The following is an 18,931-nucleotide window of genomic DNA, read 5'->3' on the forward strand; positions in this document are numbered from 1 at the left end:
TTGCTTCCCACCTATTTTTGTGTCATTGGCAATAATACATTCACTTCCTTCATCCAAGTCATAAATATATATTGTAAATAATTGTGGCCCAGCACTGATCCCTGTGGCACTCCACTTGTTACAGGGTGCCATCCTGAAAATGCCCCCCTTATCCAACTCTCGGTCTTCTATTAGCGAGCCAATCCTCTATCCATGCTAATATATTACCGCCAACACCATGGGCTCATTTCTTTTTAAGTAGCCTGATGTGTGGTACCATATCAAATGCCTTTTAGAAATTCAAGGCCAGAATTCTCATGTCAGTGTGCAGGGGTGGGCCCAGCGTGCCGACGTACAAAATGACACGCAGTGACGTCGGGTGTGTGTCCTCATGTCACTGGGTGTCACTCACATCTTTTGTTCGGTGGGAATGCACCGGAAACAGCTACAGAATCTCCTTTCTAGTCCTATCAATGTCGTTGGTACCAACGTGGATGATAGCAACTGGATCCCTCCTCTCCCAATCCAAGTTCCTCTCCAGGCCTGAAGAAATGTCCTTAACTCTGGCATCAGGCAGGCAAGACAGCCTTCAGGACTCAAGTTCATGGCTGCAGAGAACAGTATCTATCCCCACTAATTATACTGCCCACTACCATTACTACATTCCTATTTTCCCCCCCAAACTTGAATGGCTCCCTGTACCACGGTGCTGTGGTCAGTTTGTTCATCGTCCCTGCTCTCATCCACACAGCTTGCAAGAGCCTCGTAACTGTTGGACAGTTGCAGGGGCAGAGGATCCTCGAATGCTACCCCCCTAGGCCCCCATACCTGTCTCACCTGTAGTCACACCCTCCTGCATCTGATCACAGTCCAAGTTTGAATTACCTAGTCTGAGGGGTGTGACTGCCTTCTGGAGCAAAGTGTCCAGGTAACTTTCCCCCTCCCTGATGTGGCACAATGTCTGTAGTTCGGACTCCAACTCCTCAACTCTGATCCGAAGTTCCTTGAGCTGCCAACACTTGCTACAGATGTTTTCTCTCTGGATCACCTTGATGTCCAGCAGGTCCCACATGCTGCAGTAGCAACACATCACCCATCCTGCCATTGCTATTGTTTTTAATTTAGTTTTGAATTGCTTTAGTATCCCTGCTCTATACAATTTATTGTAATTATTTTTTGCAGCAGCATCAATCCTATACTTATGCTATTTTTAGGAAAGAAAAAATAAAGACAAGAGACCTAAACACAAAACTAAACACCTTAATTTTCCTTTAAAGACTAGAAATACTCACCATTCCTACTCACCAATCAGCTGCTCTCCGCGCTCCTTTTAAAATGAGCTCCCCTCGGTCTCCGTGCTCTTTTTAAAATGAACTCCCCTCGCTCTCCGTGCTCTTTTTAAAATGAGCACCCCTCACTCTCCGCGCTCTTTTGTAAATGAGCTCCCCTCGCTCTCCTTGTGCTTTTTGAAATCCCAGACAGTCCTGGACACAATAGCTTGATGTTGGTGGTGGGGTCATGCTCCGGGAGAGGTAAGAATATGTGTCTGAGAGTTGGCGCTCAGCCCCTGCAGGGTAGAAGTCAGTGCGCCAGATAACAGCAGCACCACCCTTATTGGCAGGTTTGATGACAAAGTCAGGGTTTGATTTGAGGGAGCAAAGTGCAGCAAGTCCAGAAGGAGATAGGTTAGAGTGGGTGACAGGAGTAGAGAAATTAAGACGGCCAATGTCATGCCGACAGCTTTAGATGAAAAGATCATGAGGTAAGAGGCCAGAGGGAGGGATCCAGGTAGGGGGAGAATACTGGAGGTGGGTGAAAGGATCTGTTGAATGGGGGGAGAACTCCTGCCCAAAGAAGTGAGCACGGAGACGAAAGCGATGGAAGGATTTCGGCATCGTGCCGAGTCCGAAATTCATTGAGTTGAGGGTGTAAAGGGATGAAACTGAGCCCTTTGCTGAGTATAGAACAGGACCACACAGTATCACAGTATCTTTATAGTGCAGAAGGAGGCCATTTGGCTCATCGAGCCTGCACTGGCACTCTGAAACAGCATTCCACCTAGCCCCACTCCCTTTGTTTGTAACCTTGCAGATTCTCTGTTTTTAGAAAGCAATTCAATTCCCTTTTGAATACTTTCGTCGAACCTGCTTCCACCACCCTTTCAGGAAGTTTGTTCCAGATGCCAACCACCCTCCACGTGAATTTTTTTTTCCTCATCACATTTACTCCTTTTGCCAGTTAATTTGAATCTGTGCCCTCTAGTTCTTGTTCTCTTGACATTCAGCATCAGAGACGGGAAGGTCAGAGGATATGGTGAATACATAACAAGGAGTGGGATTAGAAGAAGGGTTGGGGTCAGAGGGACGGGAAGGGGTGGAGGGTCCCGGATGGGCGGCGGTATCAATAAGCTGTTGTAGCTTGCGTTCTTTAACACCTGAAAGGAAGAGAAAAAGTTTCTTGTTAATACGTTGGATGAGATGAAGAATAAAATTAATCTGGGGATATGGACAGCTTTGAGAGAGGGTGAGTCAGTGCTGCTGGAGAGAAAAGCCGAGTGTGCACATATGGCGGTGTGAGGCACTGGGTGTGGATCTCGGGATGTGATGAGAACAGCAGTCCGAGGAATGTTGCATGTCCTGGAGATACCTGTAACCCTGAGTGGATTTGAAACATGAGGGTTGTTGGGTAGCTGGGTAGTTGCCTTTCACCACAAACAGTGGTAGCTTAGCCGTCCTGTCCATTTAGTTCCACCTTAACTTCTGTTCAGCCCATCATACTGCCCATCATAGGTACAGATTCCCCTGTATGTGTTTTCAGAACCATTTTTGCAGACGTCAAGGGAAGATGTTTAAGCTTCTTCTTATACACAGCATTTGGGACCAGAGAAACTGCTGCCCCTGTATCCAGTTCCATATGTATTGGTTGGTCCTCCAACAGCGGTGTTACCCAGTGGTCCTGTGAACCATCTGCCACTGACAAGATGTGGAACGGCCCTTCTTCAGACTTAGTGTCGCTCTGGTCCATCCATTCCTGCTGTATGACATGCAGATTTTTCTTACTTTTACGCCAGACTGTAGATTTCTTTTCCTCTGGTTTGCTTTTCGGATTCCCTGTTACTTTTTTGTGTTTACAGGCGCGCTCAATGTTTCCCTTCTTGCCACACTGACGGCATTCAACACACTGCACCAACATTCAGATAGATGGTGACCAGGCTTTCCACAACGGTAACATTCTCGGCTGCTTGCTATCTTGTGTGCACCCTCAGCTGTCATGTTGTGCATGTGAGTTGATGCACTCAGCTGCTGTGCTTCTTTTGAAGCCAGCTCCATGGCAACTGCAGTCTCTATGGCTTTCTGCAAAGTAAGGTTAGCTTCTGTCAGGAGACATTTCTGGATTGCTTCAGAACGAAGGCCGCAGACCAACCTGTCGCGGAGGGTATTGTTCAGTACTTCCTTCAATTTAAAATGTTCAGTGAGCTTTTTAAGTACTGTAGCGTACTGAACAAATGTTTCCCCCTCTTAGTTTATTTTGTGAAACCTAAATTTTTTTGTTATGACAAGTGGCCTAGGAGAAAAATACATCTCCAGGACTTTTACAGATCCTCATATATGGTTCTGTGCCATGTTTGTCAGGTTGCATCAACTTTCTTAATAAGTGAAATGTTTTATCTCTCATCACAGTGCCACATTCTTAGCATTTTCAATTCCATTTGCAAGGGCAAAAAACTCAAAGCCTTTGGTGTAGGAGCTCCACTGTTCAACGGTCTCATCAAAAAGTCCCATAAGTCCAGTTATTGTAGTCATTTTCTGCCTTAAATGTGTTGCTGCTTTAAGAGCTATAACTGTTTTTACTTCAGGCTTTCTCTGCAGCTGTCAGCAATTTGTCGGTTCTGGCTCTGTGATTTTGCTTGCGCTTTTCAGGACCTTGGTGGGCTCACCGGCAAAAGGGCTGCTTCGCTTTTTCTGAAATCTTTTTTAAAGAAAACTCTGCAGGAGCTCCTTTCCATTTTCTACTCCTTAAGCTCTGCAGGTCCTGTCTATTTTGGACCTCATCAGCTTTTTGCGCTTTGAGTTTCCCGTGCTTTTCGGGATTCCTGCAATCGTGGGCTGTTTTTTAAAAAAAAAACAACTTTTAATACATTTAGAACCGCAGCAACTCTTTTCCGGGTGAATCTTTGTTTTATTTTCCTTTTAACTTTGCAGGATCTTGCTGTTTTTGAACTTGCGCTTCGAGTATTGGCAGGTGGGCATTTCTTTTTAACTAGTAATTTTCCTTTAGTAGTTCTTCACTTTAGTTTCACTTTTCGAGTGGCATTACCGCAAAGATCTGTCAACCTCCTCGTCAATTTGTTAAGTTTTAATATTGGTACGGCTGATAACTTATTAAAGATTAATCAGTACTCACGTAGGCAAGGAAGCGATTGAACATTGTGCTTTTGTTTATTTTACTTCAACCGAACTAACAAAACAAAATGGATTCTACAACTCTTTAATGCACTGGCTTGCAAAGTACGGCAAGCTAAACAAGATGTACAGCAAGTAACAAATGGGTCCACTGAGTTTAGTGGGGTGGGGGGGTGAGGGTGTTGCTGACCAATGTAATGAGCACTGAGATGAAAGTGACAAAAAAAGAGTTTTGCAGAGCTTAAGATTCATTGAAATGGGTCATAAGGAAATGAAGCTCGGTCCTTTGCTGAGGATTGATCACTCAGGGTCAGAGGGTGTAGTAAATACCTGAGAAGAGTTGTGGTTGAAGGGAGGGGTGGGATAAGAGGAAAGTTAAAGGGAAGAAGGATCCAGTGGGGCATTGATATCTGAGAATTGTTGAAGCTTGCAGTCCTTGACATCTGAAAGAAAGAAAAAAATAGTGCCAGATGAGGCACAGGCTGAAATGGAATATGGGCCAGGATTGGGATAGTGAGTCAGTGCTGCTGAAATGAGAGGTCAAAGGCATCTATATGACAGCTCATAGCATTGAGCATGGCCCTTAGCAGGTGGTGAGAGAATGCTGAAACTCTTGTCGATTATCTGCACTCTTGGTTGGATCAAAAGCATAAAGGCTGGAATTTCAATTAGAATCACCATGGGATAAGTCTGAGCCAGAGACAGTTGCTGAGGAAGCAAATGTGGCTGTGAAAGTGAGTTTTCGTGGATACTGGTCAAACATGCAAAATAAACAGTAAGTAATGAAGTTGAACAAGTTGAAAGAGACTAACTGAAAGCCTATCTGAGAGAAGAGCAGAACTTCTACAAGGTAGATATTCCAGGAAGTAAATTATACACTTGTGCAAAAGGCAACATGCTACAGATGCTGAAAATCCAAAGTATAAATAGAAAATGCTGGAAAGATTTTGCAAATTTTACTTTCTAAGATACTACTTAATATTTCTGGGGCTAACAGGTTTTAAATTTGTGCGATCTTTAACTTGATAACTTTTATCAATAATAATGCTAAAAGGTGTAGTTGCAGTGCTCTCAGCTTGATACCCAAGGTCCAAGACCACTTTCCCCAAAGAAGAGAATTAGTTCTTTCATTGACCTGCAGTTTTGTCTGTGGACTGAATCATGTGAGGGAATTGAACGGCCACTCTAAGAAGAACTTTAAAGAGTATTTCTTTTTTTGTTTGGAACAATATTTGTTTAAAGATGGATTTGAAGTATTTAAAAAAAACATGAGATATTTGGAAAGGTCCAAGGTTTGATCCCTCATCTGTGTTATAATGCACTGACCTCTGCCTGGCTGGTGGCCATCTTGGTGATTAATTGACCATCCCTTCCCGGGGTTAGGGAAGGAAAGATCAGACTAGTGGTTCCTGAACTGTGGGTAGTGACCCCCCCAATGAGGCTGCAGAGGTCACATTTGGAGTCGTGAGCTACCCTCCCCTGAACAGCAGTGACGACTATGGAGAAGAGATGATGCTATCTGGACCCCGAGGCAGTGGCAGGACAGCCCTGGACCCACTGGATCTAGTCCATCAAACAGAATAGGGTGGACGGTGAGCCCAAAATGTTCTTTTTAACTTCAGAAAACTTTTAGCAGCAAGTTTGAGTGGTCCAGGGATGTAGAGTACCGACTTGATGCAGCTCGAGGCCCGCAGAGACTGACTGGAACTGACGGGAAAACTTGGGAAGTCGTACGGTTGAGCCAGGAAGGTGAGTGGCGGCTTCAAACTTAGCCACATTTCTGCTTCTTACCCCAGGTTAGTGACTGCTTCACAGACACTGGCAACTAGACTAAAGATGGGGGAAAGGAGATGGTCATGTGCGTTTTTGAGTGTGTGCGTGCGCGCGTACGTGTGGGTGTGGTGGAGGGGGTTGGGAAGAGGGGCTGTTGCATGTGTGGGTGGGTGGTGGGTGGTTGAGTAAATGTGTGTGCACATACGAGAGGGTTTTCACTGAGTTAAATGGAGATCTTGGCTGAAACTTACATCAGTACATAAATAATATTTTTGCAAAGTATTTTCATATTTGTATGATGCATTATATGTTGATCATATGTTTATTTGCTAAAATGCAAACTTTAATAATTATGTACCGAATGTTATTGTGCTGCTTTATGGCTGTTTTGTTTTGGATGGCATCTGGGGTCATGTTAATTTTCAAGTGTTAAAATCGGGTCACATTGGAAAATTAGTTTGGGAAACATTGGATCAGATCAATTGCGCCACTCATCGAAGTCCACCTCCACAACTGAAGTGCAAGTGTATATAATGGTAAAGTTTGTTATGCCTGTGGTGTCTGCATGGTGTGAAAAATTACTTTTTTTATGAGGGCTGGTGGCACTCCTGGCACTATATGCCATTATGATGTATTGCCTTCATGAAAGAAGGGAAGGAAATTGAGGGAGGAGTGGCAAAATTTGGAAAAAAATTACCCCACTGGCACCACTCAAAACAACCCCAATTTTCTTCCCATTTTCTCCACTGCCTAAAAGTTCTGATTTTGCCAGGGGACATTTCCATTGATTGGCCTCTGGTATCGTGACCCAGTGTTCATCCTTAATGTGAGAACCTGGCTCAAGTGATTGCCAGTGGAATGAAACAAAGAGAAACTGCTAAAATGCCTAACAGATCAGTAACATCTTGTACGAGGAAAAGACATCATCGATTCCGACTAAGGTTTACCTTCAGACTATTAGCTTGTCTTTTTACAGGTGCTGATTGAGCTGAGCATTTCTGGTGCTTCCTGTTTTTGTTTCAGCTTCAGCATCTGCATTTTTTTTTCTTTTTATTTGACCTATTGAAAGGCTGTTGACAGATTTTTGGGATTGTAAGGAATTTCAGTCCTGGTTGTGAAGGAAGACTGGTTTTGTTTCTGGACAAATTTAGCACGTGCGTGCTCAGGAATAGGATTTCTGACTTTTTTACACCTCTTTAGACAGATTGTTGATGCTAAATGTAGTGTCTCATTTGCAGCCCTAACTGCAATCAGACAACCCCCAGAGACAGAAAATTGAACTTTGGACATTCTGATTGGTGTGCTATACGGGGTGGGGTTGCGGTGGGTGGCGCCCACTTATTAACTAGTGAGCCAACTGACAGCTTGATAAATTTTCACGTAATATTCTGTGCCATTTGGCAGACCTGAAATTCTAAATTGTCACTGGCGTACAGGATATAAATTTAAAATGCTATAACACCCATCAATTCTCACGTTAGTCGGATTCGACAACTTTGCGTAGCATTCATTATGTTAACACAGTAGCAATTCTGCTTTCTCAGGAGGCAAAAAATCCCAAGTAATTTGAAGAGAAACTTTGCAAAATTTGCTTAACTTCATAAGGCAATTAAGTAAAGAAATTCGTCCAGTTTGAGTCTTTAAACTTGTATTTGTGTTGTCTGTTTATGGGACACTTAGCATGTGATGTCATCCTGTCAAAATGTGCAGTGACTTTGGTTGTTCAGATCTTGATGTCCTATGACGGTTGCAATGTGTTCATTAACAGGTATTACTTCCAGCAGCAGGACTACTGCAGTTACAGGATGTGAGAAAGACCTGTTGTGATTTCCTGGAGTCCCAGCTTCATTCTACTAATTGTTTAGGGATTCGAGCTTTTGCTGACATGCATGCCTGCACTGAACTCTTGAATCAAGCCAACACCTATGCAGGCAAGTGCTGCCCAAAAGAGCTCAGTGACCTTTAAGCCATATGTACGGCCAATAATTAATGTAATTGGCATCTTTTAGGTAATTTGTGGAATTTGTTTTTCTTTATGTGTATTCTACATATCAGCGCATGCCAGAGACCATATTGATTTTGAAGGCCAGAATTTATATTTACCTGGTCAGCTTGATGGGATAACTACTGCAACAATAAATTGAAAATTACACCAAAAAAACTTGTCTCCTCCAACCCCATCCCATCTAATTTCTCCAGTTGTTGGGGAATAATTTCATAAGTGATGGCCATCTTCCATTAGTTTGCCCGAGTAGTTAAGATTAAACAAGTTGGAACATCTTTCTTCAGAAAAAAAACCTAGAAATGACCTGAGAGAGACCTTTAAAATTATGAATGAGTTGGACAGAGTAGATGTGGGGAGAATGTTTCTTCTCTTTGGGGGATCCAAAATTGGGGGCTAAAAATATAAGAATAATAAATCCAACAGAGAAATGAGGAGAAATTTCTTTATTCAAGGAGTAGTTAGAATGTGAAACTTGCTGCCATAGGAAGTGTTTGAAGCATCCAGCTTGGGTGCTTTAGAAGGAAACTAGACGAGTACATGAGAGGAAAGGGAATAGAAAGATATGCAGAAAGACTGCAGTGAGGAGATAGAATGAGATGAGACTTGTGTGGACTATAAACAATAGCACAAGAGCTTTCCTGAATGGCCTGTTGTGTTGTATCTCCCATGTTTTTTGTCATGTGATTCTAGGCAGTTTGGGCAGTCTTATTTGATCTCAACCAGGGTCAATCTTGTTCTCCTCTGGTGTTCACACAAAGACATTTTGCAGTTCGGGCTAATGACCAGCAGGGAATCTAAGACCATAAGACATAAGAGCAGAAATTAGGCCATTCAGCCCATCGAGTCCGCTCTGCTATTCAATCATGGCTGATAAGTTTCTCAACCCCATTCTCCTGCCTTCTCCCCCTAACCTTTGATCCCTTTACCAACCAAGAACCTATTATCTTGGTCGTAAATATACTCAATGACCTGGCCTCCACAGCCTTCTGTGGCAATGAATTCCATAGATTCACCACTCTCTGGCTAAAGAAGTTTCTCCTCATCTCTGTTCTAAAAGGTCTTCCCTTTACTCTGAGGCTGTGCCCTCGAGTCCTACTAATGGAAACATCTTCCCCACATCCACTCTATCAGGCCTTTTAGTATTCTGTAAGTTTCAATCAGATCCCCCTTCATCCTTCTAAACTCCATTGAGTATAGACCCAGAGTCCTCAAACGTTCCTCATATGTTAAACCTTTCATTCCTGGGATCATTCTCGTGAACCTCCTTTGGACCCTCTCCAGTGCCAGCACATCCTTCCTGAGATACGGAGCCCAAAATTGCTCACAATATTCTAAATGTGGTCTGACCAGAGCCTTATAAAGCCTCGGCAGCACATCCCTGCTTTTATATTCTAGTTCTCTGGAAATAAATGCCAATATTGCATCTGCCTTCCTAACTACCGACTCAACCTGCAAATTAACCTTAAGAGAATCCTGGACTAGGACTCCCAAGTCCCTTTGCACTCCAGATTTCTTAATTCTCTCCCCATTTAGAAAATAGTCTATGCCTCTATTCTTCCTACCAAAGTGCATGACCTCACACTTCCCCACGTTGTATTCCATCTGCCACTTCTTTGCCCATTCTCCTAACCTGTCCAAATCCTTCTGCAGCCTCCCTGCCTCCTCAATACTACCTATCCTGCCACTTATCTTTGTATCATCTATAGAATTAACCAGGATGCCCTCAGTTCCTTCATTTAGATCATTAATGTATAAAGTGAAAAGTTGTGGTCCCAACACTGACCCCTGCGGAACTCCACTAGTCACCGGCCGCCATCCTGAGAAGGACCCCCTTATCCCCACTCTCTGCCTCCTGCCAGACAGCCAATCTTCTATTCATGATAATACCTTGCTTCTAACACCATGGGCTCTTATTTTACTGAGCAGCCTCCTGTCGGCACCTTGTCAAAGACCTTCTGGAAGTCCAAGTAGATAACATCCATTGGCTCTCCTTTGTCTAACCTACTCGTTACCTCCTCAAAGAATTCTAACAGATTTGTCAGGCATGACCTCCCCTTGATGAAACCATGCTGACTTTGCCCTATTTTACCATGCACTTCCAAGTGTTCTGAAATCTCATCCTTAATAATGGACTCTAAAATCTTACCAATGACCGAGGTCAGGCTAATCAGCCTGTAATTTCCCGTCTTTTGCCTCACTCCCTTCTTAAACAGGGGGGTTACGTTAGCGATTTTCCAGTCCTGTGGGACTCTCCCTGACTCGAGTGATTCCTGAAAGATCACCACTAACGCCTCCACTATCTCTTCAGCTATCTCCTTCAAAACTCTTGGGTGTAATCCATCTGGTTCAGGTGATTTATCCACCTTCAGACCTTTCAGTTTTCCTAGCACCTTCTTGGTAATGACCACCATACTCACCCCTGCCACCCGACTCTCTTGAACTTTGGGGATGTTACTCGTGCCTTCCACCATGAAGATTGATGCAAAGTACCTATTTAGTTCGTCCATTTCTTTGTTCCGCACTACTACTTCTCCAGCGTCATTTTCCAGCGGCCCAATGTCCACTTCTGCCTCTCTCTTACCCTTTATATATCTAAAAAAAAAATCTGTGCTGAGTCTAGCTGTAAGAACCCAACTGTTGCCCTAGCTGAGTTAAGTAACTGAGAGATTAAAGCCAGGACACCCTCGCTTATAAGGTTCACTGCCACACAGGATAGTGCAGATGGCAACCAAGTGGAGCTTTTAAAAGAAATAATCTTGATATTCAGAACAATTTACTATTATGTCCACTTTGTTAGAGGTGACTAAATATTAAGTTAATTAGTACCCAGTTCATATCTTCCCCATAAAATATTGAAATTATATTTTTATATTCAAAAGCTAAAAAGTTTTTTTGGGTTTTCAAATATTGTACAATTGTCTATGTAAAATTTGAAAGACTTTATGAATAAAAAATAAACTAGTTTCCTTTTGCCAAGTTATTTGGCACATCATTGCTCTCTTAGACTTGGTGCCTTTAGCATGGTTGTAGACTGTGATTAATAATGTGTATCGTTGTTTCTATATAGATTTACTGGGTTACAGCTTGAAAACTGCTGGGTACCACAGTGCACTTTAGCTCATTTAGTTCAAAGTTGATCATTCAAATTGATATAATTTCCCACAAGCAAAATTCCTTTATTATGTGTTAAGTACTTGAAATGGTGTTCTTGTAATTCATTTTCATTAATTTATAAATGATTGCTGTCCTTGCCCTGACATACAAAATAAGATTATGTCAATTAAACTATTTGTTCATGAATACTCAGAAATCACTTACTGCTCATACAAGTGATAGTTTGTCTCAAATAATGATAATAAGATCCAATGACATTTGGCTTAGGTTTGTTTTAAAATATATGGGCATTTCATTCCTAAACCATAACATGTTGCAGAGGAATTTGCAATTTCTCGTGATCCAAAAAATATGCTGATATCTGATGTCTTCACAGATTTTCTAGCAGGGGTCATTGGATAGCGATCAGGAAGCAGGGGAGATTCTGGATGATTAATGTATCGCTGTCGCAGAGTTGCTGAGTTCAGTTATTGTTTCTTGTTGTCCTTTTGGCTAAGATCAGCTAAGTCTGCTCACACTGGAACTTTAATTACTATTCATTGACCCCCTGTTAGAAAAGATATGAGGGCATGCCACTTTACTGGTTGCTCAGATGAAAGAGCTCAAAATTATTATTTTCTTTGCACCTGGAACCTGGATTCAAATACAGCCCAGACCAATGGCATGAAAGCCATGTTTTCATTGTAAAGGCTAATTTCTAGATTACAAAAGTTTTTAAGTAGCGTAGTGCCAAGTTTAATGTAAGTCAAACTGATTAACTTCCCAAATCGGTTGGTTGAGGAAAAAACAAGAAGTTAAAAGGTTGGTATCCATGATGGTTTCTGGCAGCTGGACTATCCCATTTTTGAGACTAGGAGAATAAAATGCAATTTTGCCTGTGTTGGAGGTGGAGAAAACAAGGAAAAGTAGAAAAAAAATTGTGTTTTTGTGACTATTTTCATGACTTGTGGGTTGAAATAAAACCATTGTGCAGTGCATAACTTTAAAAGGTTATAGTTTTTAATTATACACACTTTGGTACTAAGGCAACCAGGTAAAGTGAAATTTTATGCATTTTTTTTAGTGCTGCAGTATTTGATTCTCAACAATAGGTTGTAAAACCAGGCAGCTGTCTTTCAGTTAATGAAAATTGTGTTTGATGAAGGTGCTGATTCTTCAGGAGAAACATCTTAAGCAGAATTCTATATCAATGCTTGATTTTCTCCTCTCGCAGTCACCTTAGCAACCAGTAAATGTTACAGCAAAAGCTTATCTAATACCTTTCTTGGTTGTTGCAGTTTTCCATTTGTCAGCTAGATGCAAATTACATTCTAACAAATTAATAGTCATCTTCTGATTTTGAGTAGGTTGGTTTATTTACTACGCAACCAGCTCACAATAATTTTTACACTTCTCACATTTTTGGTGCCTGCTGGTTGTCTTGTTTCCAAATGATGTTTTTAGAGCCACACTATTGTCTGCTTAATCTTATTACTGCACATGGGTTTTGTTTTTTAAATACTGTGGCATCTAACATACCTATTCAATTTATTCATGTTAAAAGTTTAATGGGAAGAGCCAAAAGTTTGTAATGCATAAATCTCTTTCCTTCTATATATGTTACAATGAGGCAGGCATATCTGCAGTAAATCCATATTGCCATTACCCATCTGTTCCCTTTTTATATAAAAGTAAATACTTGATGAAAATTCATTCTGACTGAAGAAGTATTCGATATTTGGACATGAACTGCATACAAATTAGTCTTCTGGTGCTTTGTGTGTATTGATGTGTATTTATGACATACTGTCCTTTTATACAGTATCTATTTTTGAGTTGTAAACCTTAAAAAATGCTTTAATGTGTAAATTTTTATTGCAAAATGAAAATGTCCTTTCTAAATTACTTCTGCCAGACTCTAGAAAAGAATTAAAAGAAAAACAAAATCTTATTGCATACTCTTTTAGAATACATAACTGGATACAGAAAACATTTAGTATTCTGGGTGAGTTACAATAAATTATAGTTTATCAAGGAGTATAAGAATTTTAAAATAATCTACAGTACATTAACCCAATATTTTGTATTTTAAACATTTGAGATGTTTGCTGAATATAAATTTAGATAACTGTTGCACACTGGTGTAAGGGACTGAGTGGCCCACAGCACTAAACTGGCTCTAAAAGAACTAAAATTGACAGTTTTGCTAAAAGACTCCAAGTAACTAGTGTGATAATTAGGAAAATATATCACACAGGTGCAGTGGAGAGGGTGCTTTTCTGTGGGTAGAGCTGGGACACTTCGAGATAGAGTAGAGAGAGCTTCACTCTGCTTGTAATCATCCTGTATATGGCATGAAGGCATTAAAATGCAAATACGTTTGTTCTCCAGCACAAACGTCCCTCATCTTGAGCATTTTGATCATGTTTGTTGGCTGGGTTTGGTGGGGGTCAGGTTTGGGAGGTGGTGATGATGCGGGAGTATGTAGGGGGCAAAAAACCCAATCTTTGGTTCCTCATGCAGGTGGCTGTAAGATGCTAATCCTGGTGGCTCCTTGGTAGGGTTAGGGCAAGTCAGTTAAAATTATATGTTTTAAATATATATTTACATATATTTACAAAGAATGTAAGCCAATACAGATATATAGAGTGCAGTAAGCAAATTTCTTTGTGTGTTTTTTCTGACTTCAATTTCTTTTTTTTAAAACTTTTTTTTCACCCTTTTGTTTTACCTTTTTGTTTTGGGCTACATCATTTATGTAAGCTGCTTAATGTTTCCTTGAGGTTGTCAATTCACTTGCTGTCTAATTCAAAATTGATCTTGAACAATTGAATTGTGATGTCTACACAGCAATTGTTACATTTCTTACTTTTGCATTTTGTCTTGTAAGTGCACAAATTGTGATGGCTATGTATGTTTGTGTACAGATGTACATGTCAATTTTAAAAGTGTGGTTGATTTTGGTGATGAATGCATGGACTATCCTAGGATATAGTTCCATAGCTGCTTGAGTGTTCTAGTACTACGCTCACATTTGGATCACAAGGTCATCATAACCAAAGTCTACCCTATGAATATAATATAATAATATCTAGGTACATGAGTCTGGATGATTTTTTTTTTGTTGCCCCCTAGCAGCCTAGAATGCTGAAGAAGATTGTACTGCCGCTGTGTTGCCCTGCCTAAAATAACTTGTCTCGATCAGCTTTCTGAGACTGAATTGAACAGATCACAGTCGGAGCCATTTGAGCTCCAAACCAATATTTTTAATTAAGTTTATTAGATCCAGCACCAATGTTGCACAAAGAAGCTGTCTATTATGTGGCATTCAGGGCAGATGTGCATCTCTAATGAATGTAGAAACAGGCTATTCGGCCCAACTACTCCATGTTAATGCTCCTCTGAGCCGTCTCTAATTTTTTTTTAATCTAAATGTACCATTTTAACCATCTATTCCCTTCTCCCTCACATGCTTGTCTAGCTTCTCCTTAAATGCATCCATGCTGTTTGCTTCAACCACTCCCTGTGTTAATGAGTTCCACATTCTTACCACTCTTTGGGTGGAGAAGTTTTCTCTGAATTCCGATTTGGATTTTTTGTTGACATTATATTGATGGCCACTAGTTAAGCTGCTCCCCCACAAGAGAAAACATTCCCTCTGTATCAACTCTCAAAGCTTTTCACAATTTTAGCAACTGCTATTAGGTTACCCCTGAATCTTTTTTCAAGACAGAAGACCCAGCCTGTCAATTCTTTTCTGATATGTATACCAAGACGTTTCTGGTATTATCCTTGTAAACGTTCTCTGCCCCCTCTCCAATGCCTTTTCATAATATTATAACCGGAACTGCATGCAGCGCTTTGAAGTGCGATCGAACCAAAGTTCGATACAGGTTTAGCATAGCTTCCCTACTTTTCAATTTTACTCCTCTAGAAATAAAACCTTGTGTTTGGTTTGCTTATTTTTATGGCCTCAATAACCTTTGGTGCAACATTTAGTGATTGACGGATTTATGCTCTGAAATCCCTTTTTCCCTCTACCTCAACTGGACCTGCACCTTCCAGATAATGTGACCTTCCTATTCTTCCTACCAAAATGTACTACCTGACATTTATCTGTGTTGAATTTTGTTTTCTAATTATTTGCTCATTCTGCAATTATTAATATCCTCCTGTAATTAGTTGCATTGCTCCTTGTAATTGACTCTCTCCCCCACTCCCCAATCCCAAATTTAGAAATTTTGTTCTTGATTCCAGTCTTGTTCAGTAACAGTAACAGAGTCCAAATAGATGATGAACCACAAACAACATTTGGCTTGCCAGTGTTTCCATCGGAGGCTGTTTCTCTCACAAAATATAGATTGTAGAAATTTAGACTCGTGATCATAAGCCTTTGATCACGTTAAAGAAATCTGTCAACCAAAAATACAAAAATTGAAGAAATGTAACTCTCAGGTTCTCAGAGTTCCAGTCTTAATAAAATGATAGTATATGTGCAGATGGTTTCATAGAATCAAGACCAGAGTCTCAATGGAGAGTTCATTGCATAAGGTACTTATGCATTTTCTTCAAGATACCATAAAAAATGCATGCAAAAGGAGTTGTGCTTCATGGAAATAGTGGGTTGCATAAATTAATGAGGAATTGCCCATGATTAAGCAGAATTACAATTCCTTATAGTGTACATGATTAAATTGGGACATTTTGGTATTGAGCATTGTAACTGAGAAGCCCATGAGGTTAGGTATTGACTAAGCTTGAATCAGATATGAAAGGTCAAGTGAAAGAATGTGCTTCTTGCCTCACTCATTGATCCAGCCACAAAGTCACTCACTCCATATCTGATTATCACAAGGCTATGGCAGAAATTGTTTTGTATGTTTTGAATGCAAAATTAGTGTGCCATACTTGTTTGTCAGTGTTCTAATTAACCTGAAGTGTGCCATTTGAAAAATGCTAGTAGCGAATTGGTTATTTAAGTATTGAAATCGATTTGCTGAATAAATGAATACCAGAAGAGGTTTTTGCTGATGCCCAACCTTTTTACAATGGTATGAATTGGGGTAGAATACAACTAAAAGCACATTATTTTTAGATTATGACGCTCCAAGTCATGTGATCTTTTTATATATTTATTTATATATATAATATAATTACTCACTGCTGGAGAATGGCCTCTCTCCAGAACAACCTCTAATGGACTGTTGCATCTGCTACAGCTTTTAAAGACAACCTCTCAGGTGTCTTCATAAACCAAGTGGTTGAGAGTAAGAGTTCAGAAGAAGCAGCAAACAAAGTACTGTTGTGACTATCATGCAAACCTCTATCCGTGGTTGTCACCTGGTAATACTGTTCATGTTATGCAGAAGCTAAAGCAGAACTGGCTGGACAAAGGGCGTGTCGCACCAAGTGGCACCCAGCCTTGCCTTATGAAAGTAGAGGCCAAAACAATGTTGTAGTCAGAGTTGTTAGGAAAATAAGAGATTCAGGACTTAATGCAGTACTTTTGCTTGGAAAAATATTGCAGCAACGTAATGTTATACTTCATCTATGTAAATGAAATCATGAAGAAAATATCACTTGTCTATTCCTCTAAGGAATTTGTAACGTTTGTTTTGGAGAAAAATGTGACCTTTGACTGTTTTTAAACAATGCCCTTATATGTATTATATTCACATCATCAGCATTACATTTCCATAAACATGAAACCATAGTAATCTGGGCACCACTTCACAGTGAGAGCAGTAGCAGTAAAAGCATTTTTTTTCGCTTATAAAAGTGAATAACTGATGAAAGTTCTGACGATAGGTCAGTGACCTTAAATATTAATTCTGTCTGTCGCTCTCTCCACAGATGCTGCCTGACCTGCTGAGTATTTCCTGCATTTTCCATTATATTTTTATGCTTACTGCACTTGTTTTTCTTTGGATTCTTTACATGTATTTGTTTCTGTTGATTGTCCTGGTTTTAAGGAACACTAACTTTTTTAAAACCAAATTAATTTGTGCAATAACATTTTTTTTCCTTTGAACAGAACAGCATTTCTCAGAGGTTGTGCTGGGAGAGGAATTCCTCAATCTTGGTATAGATCAAGTGTGCAGTCTGATTGCCAGTGACATGCTTACAATCTCATCAGAAGAAAAGGTAAAGCACAAAAGTAATATTGGAAAACTTCTAACAAGTTGAAATTGATATAAATGTGAGAATATCCAGTTAAAACCAGAATCTTGCCTACAAGAATGGCTGAAAGGTTCGGTGGTAGAAATACATTCCTGGTTTTGCACGTTTCCTTTCCACCAGATGAGGAGAATGGCCAAGACTTTGAACCAGTTGTTTTCCCGTACTTGTAGTTTGGAAAATGTGGCACTGACCCCAAAAATAGGGCAAGTCTGTCCTTCCCTTTCACATTGTTATGGAAGATTTTAGTGTATTGATCGAATGTGACTGAAATATTTAGGTTGACTCTTTTTTAATGGTGTGTCTTTCAGGTTTTCCAGAAAAAAACATAAAATCAAAGCTGGACCAAATAATTATGGAAACAAACGTTTGACGTACTTAAGTTTTCATTCAAAGTGAAGCTCCTGTGCTTCCCGTACCTTTGCAGAGTTATGACCTTTTATAATCCACTCATTCTGATGCACCTTTTTCCTAAACAGTGAATATAAATTTCACTTACGTTTGGAACAAATCTGAACAATCAAGGCACACATCTATCTAGCTCGACTCGCCAGCTGTCAGTGCCTGGTGGATTAATAGATTTTATGAATTTCTGCAATGGCAAGCATTCCTTGCCCTTTTTGTTTCTATATGATTAGTCAAAAAAGCAGTGTAAATTCGCATCAGTGAACATTTCTTCAGGTATTATGTTCTGTTTCTTTAACTTGTTCATAGTGTAGCTTTAGTATGGGAATAGAGATTCGCTACCTGTATGCTGTTGTAGAATATAAATATGGGCAATGTTGTTGCGGAAATTTAATGGTTATGAAGCAAAAGTATAAGAAAAGCTGTCAGCCTGGAAGCTGAAGATAACAGGTGTGTGCAGAATAGTGAATTCAGCTATAAATTGCATTGTGTATTAGAGAGATGAGCCTAGAACACATAAAATAGGAGCAGGAGTAAACTACGTGGCCCATTGAGCCTGCTCCACCATTCAGTATGATCGCGGCTGATCTTGTGCTTCAACTCCATTTTCCCACTTGCTCCCCATATCCCTTAATTACCTGAGACCAAAAATCTCTCTCGGCCTTAAATGTAGTCAACGATAGAGCACCCACAACCCTCTGTGGTAGAGAATTCCAAAGATTCATAATCCTTTGAGTGTAGTAATTTCTCCTCATCTCAGTCCTAAATGATTGGCGCCTGTGTTTTAGACTCCCCAATCAGCGGAAACAATTTCTCCTGTCAAGCCCCCTCAGAGTCCTATAGGTTTCAATGAAATTTCCTCTCATTCTTCTAAACTCCAGAGACGAAAACTGCACACAGTATTCCAGACATGTAGTAAATAAAGTGTGAGCCTCATGTATTTCAATGGTCACTCAAATTTCAGTTAAAAGCAAAAAACTGCGGAAATTTTGTAAATTAAATCCAAAACAAAAATAAAAATACCTGGAAAAACTCAGCAGGTCTGGCAGCATCTGCAGAGAGGAACACAGTTAACGCTGGATAGAGGGCCAGTGAT

At 40.4% G+C, this 18,931-nt stretch overlaps 1 protein-coding gene across 3 annotated transcripts in view; it reads left to right on the top strand.

Annotated features, from left to right (window-relative positions):
* The window catches only part of klhl2 (kelch-like family member 2), a 151,659-nt gene that overhangs the window by 79,272 nt on the left and 53,456 nt on the right, over positions 1–18,931 (top strand). For 2 of the 3 annotated variants that reach the window (XM_041189927.1, XM_041189937.1), the window contains exons 5-6: positions 7,924–8,086; positions 17,288–17,397. In XM_041189927.1, coding sequence (XP_041045861.1) covers positions 7,924–8,086; positions 17,288–17,397 — 273 coding nt within the window. Of the gene's footprint in view, positions 1–6,061; positions 6,132–7,923; positions 8,087–17,287; positions 17,398–18,931 lie in introns of those variants that run through there. The other variant, XM_041189947.1, reaches the window with a different exon arrangement.

This window comes from Carcharodon carcharias, chromosome 1 (assembly GCF_017639515.1).
Source record: "Carcharodon carcharias isolate sCarCar2 chromosome 1, sCarCar2.pri, whole genome shotgun sequence".
In the NCBI taxonomy this organism is placed as follows: Eukaryota; Metazoa; Chordata; class Chondrichthyes; order Lamniformes; family Lamnidae; genus Carcharodon; species Carcharodon carcharias.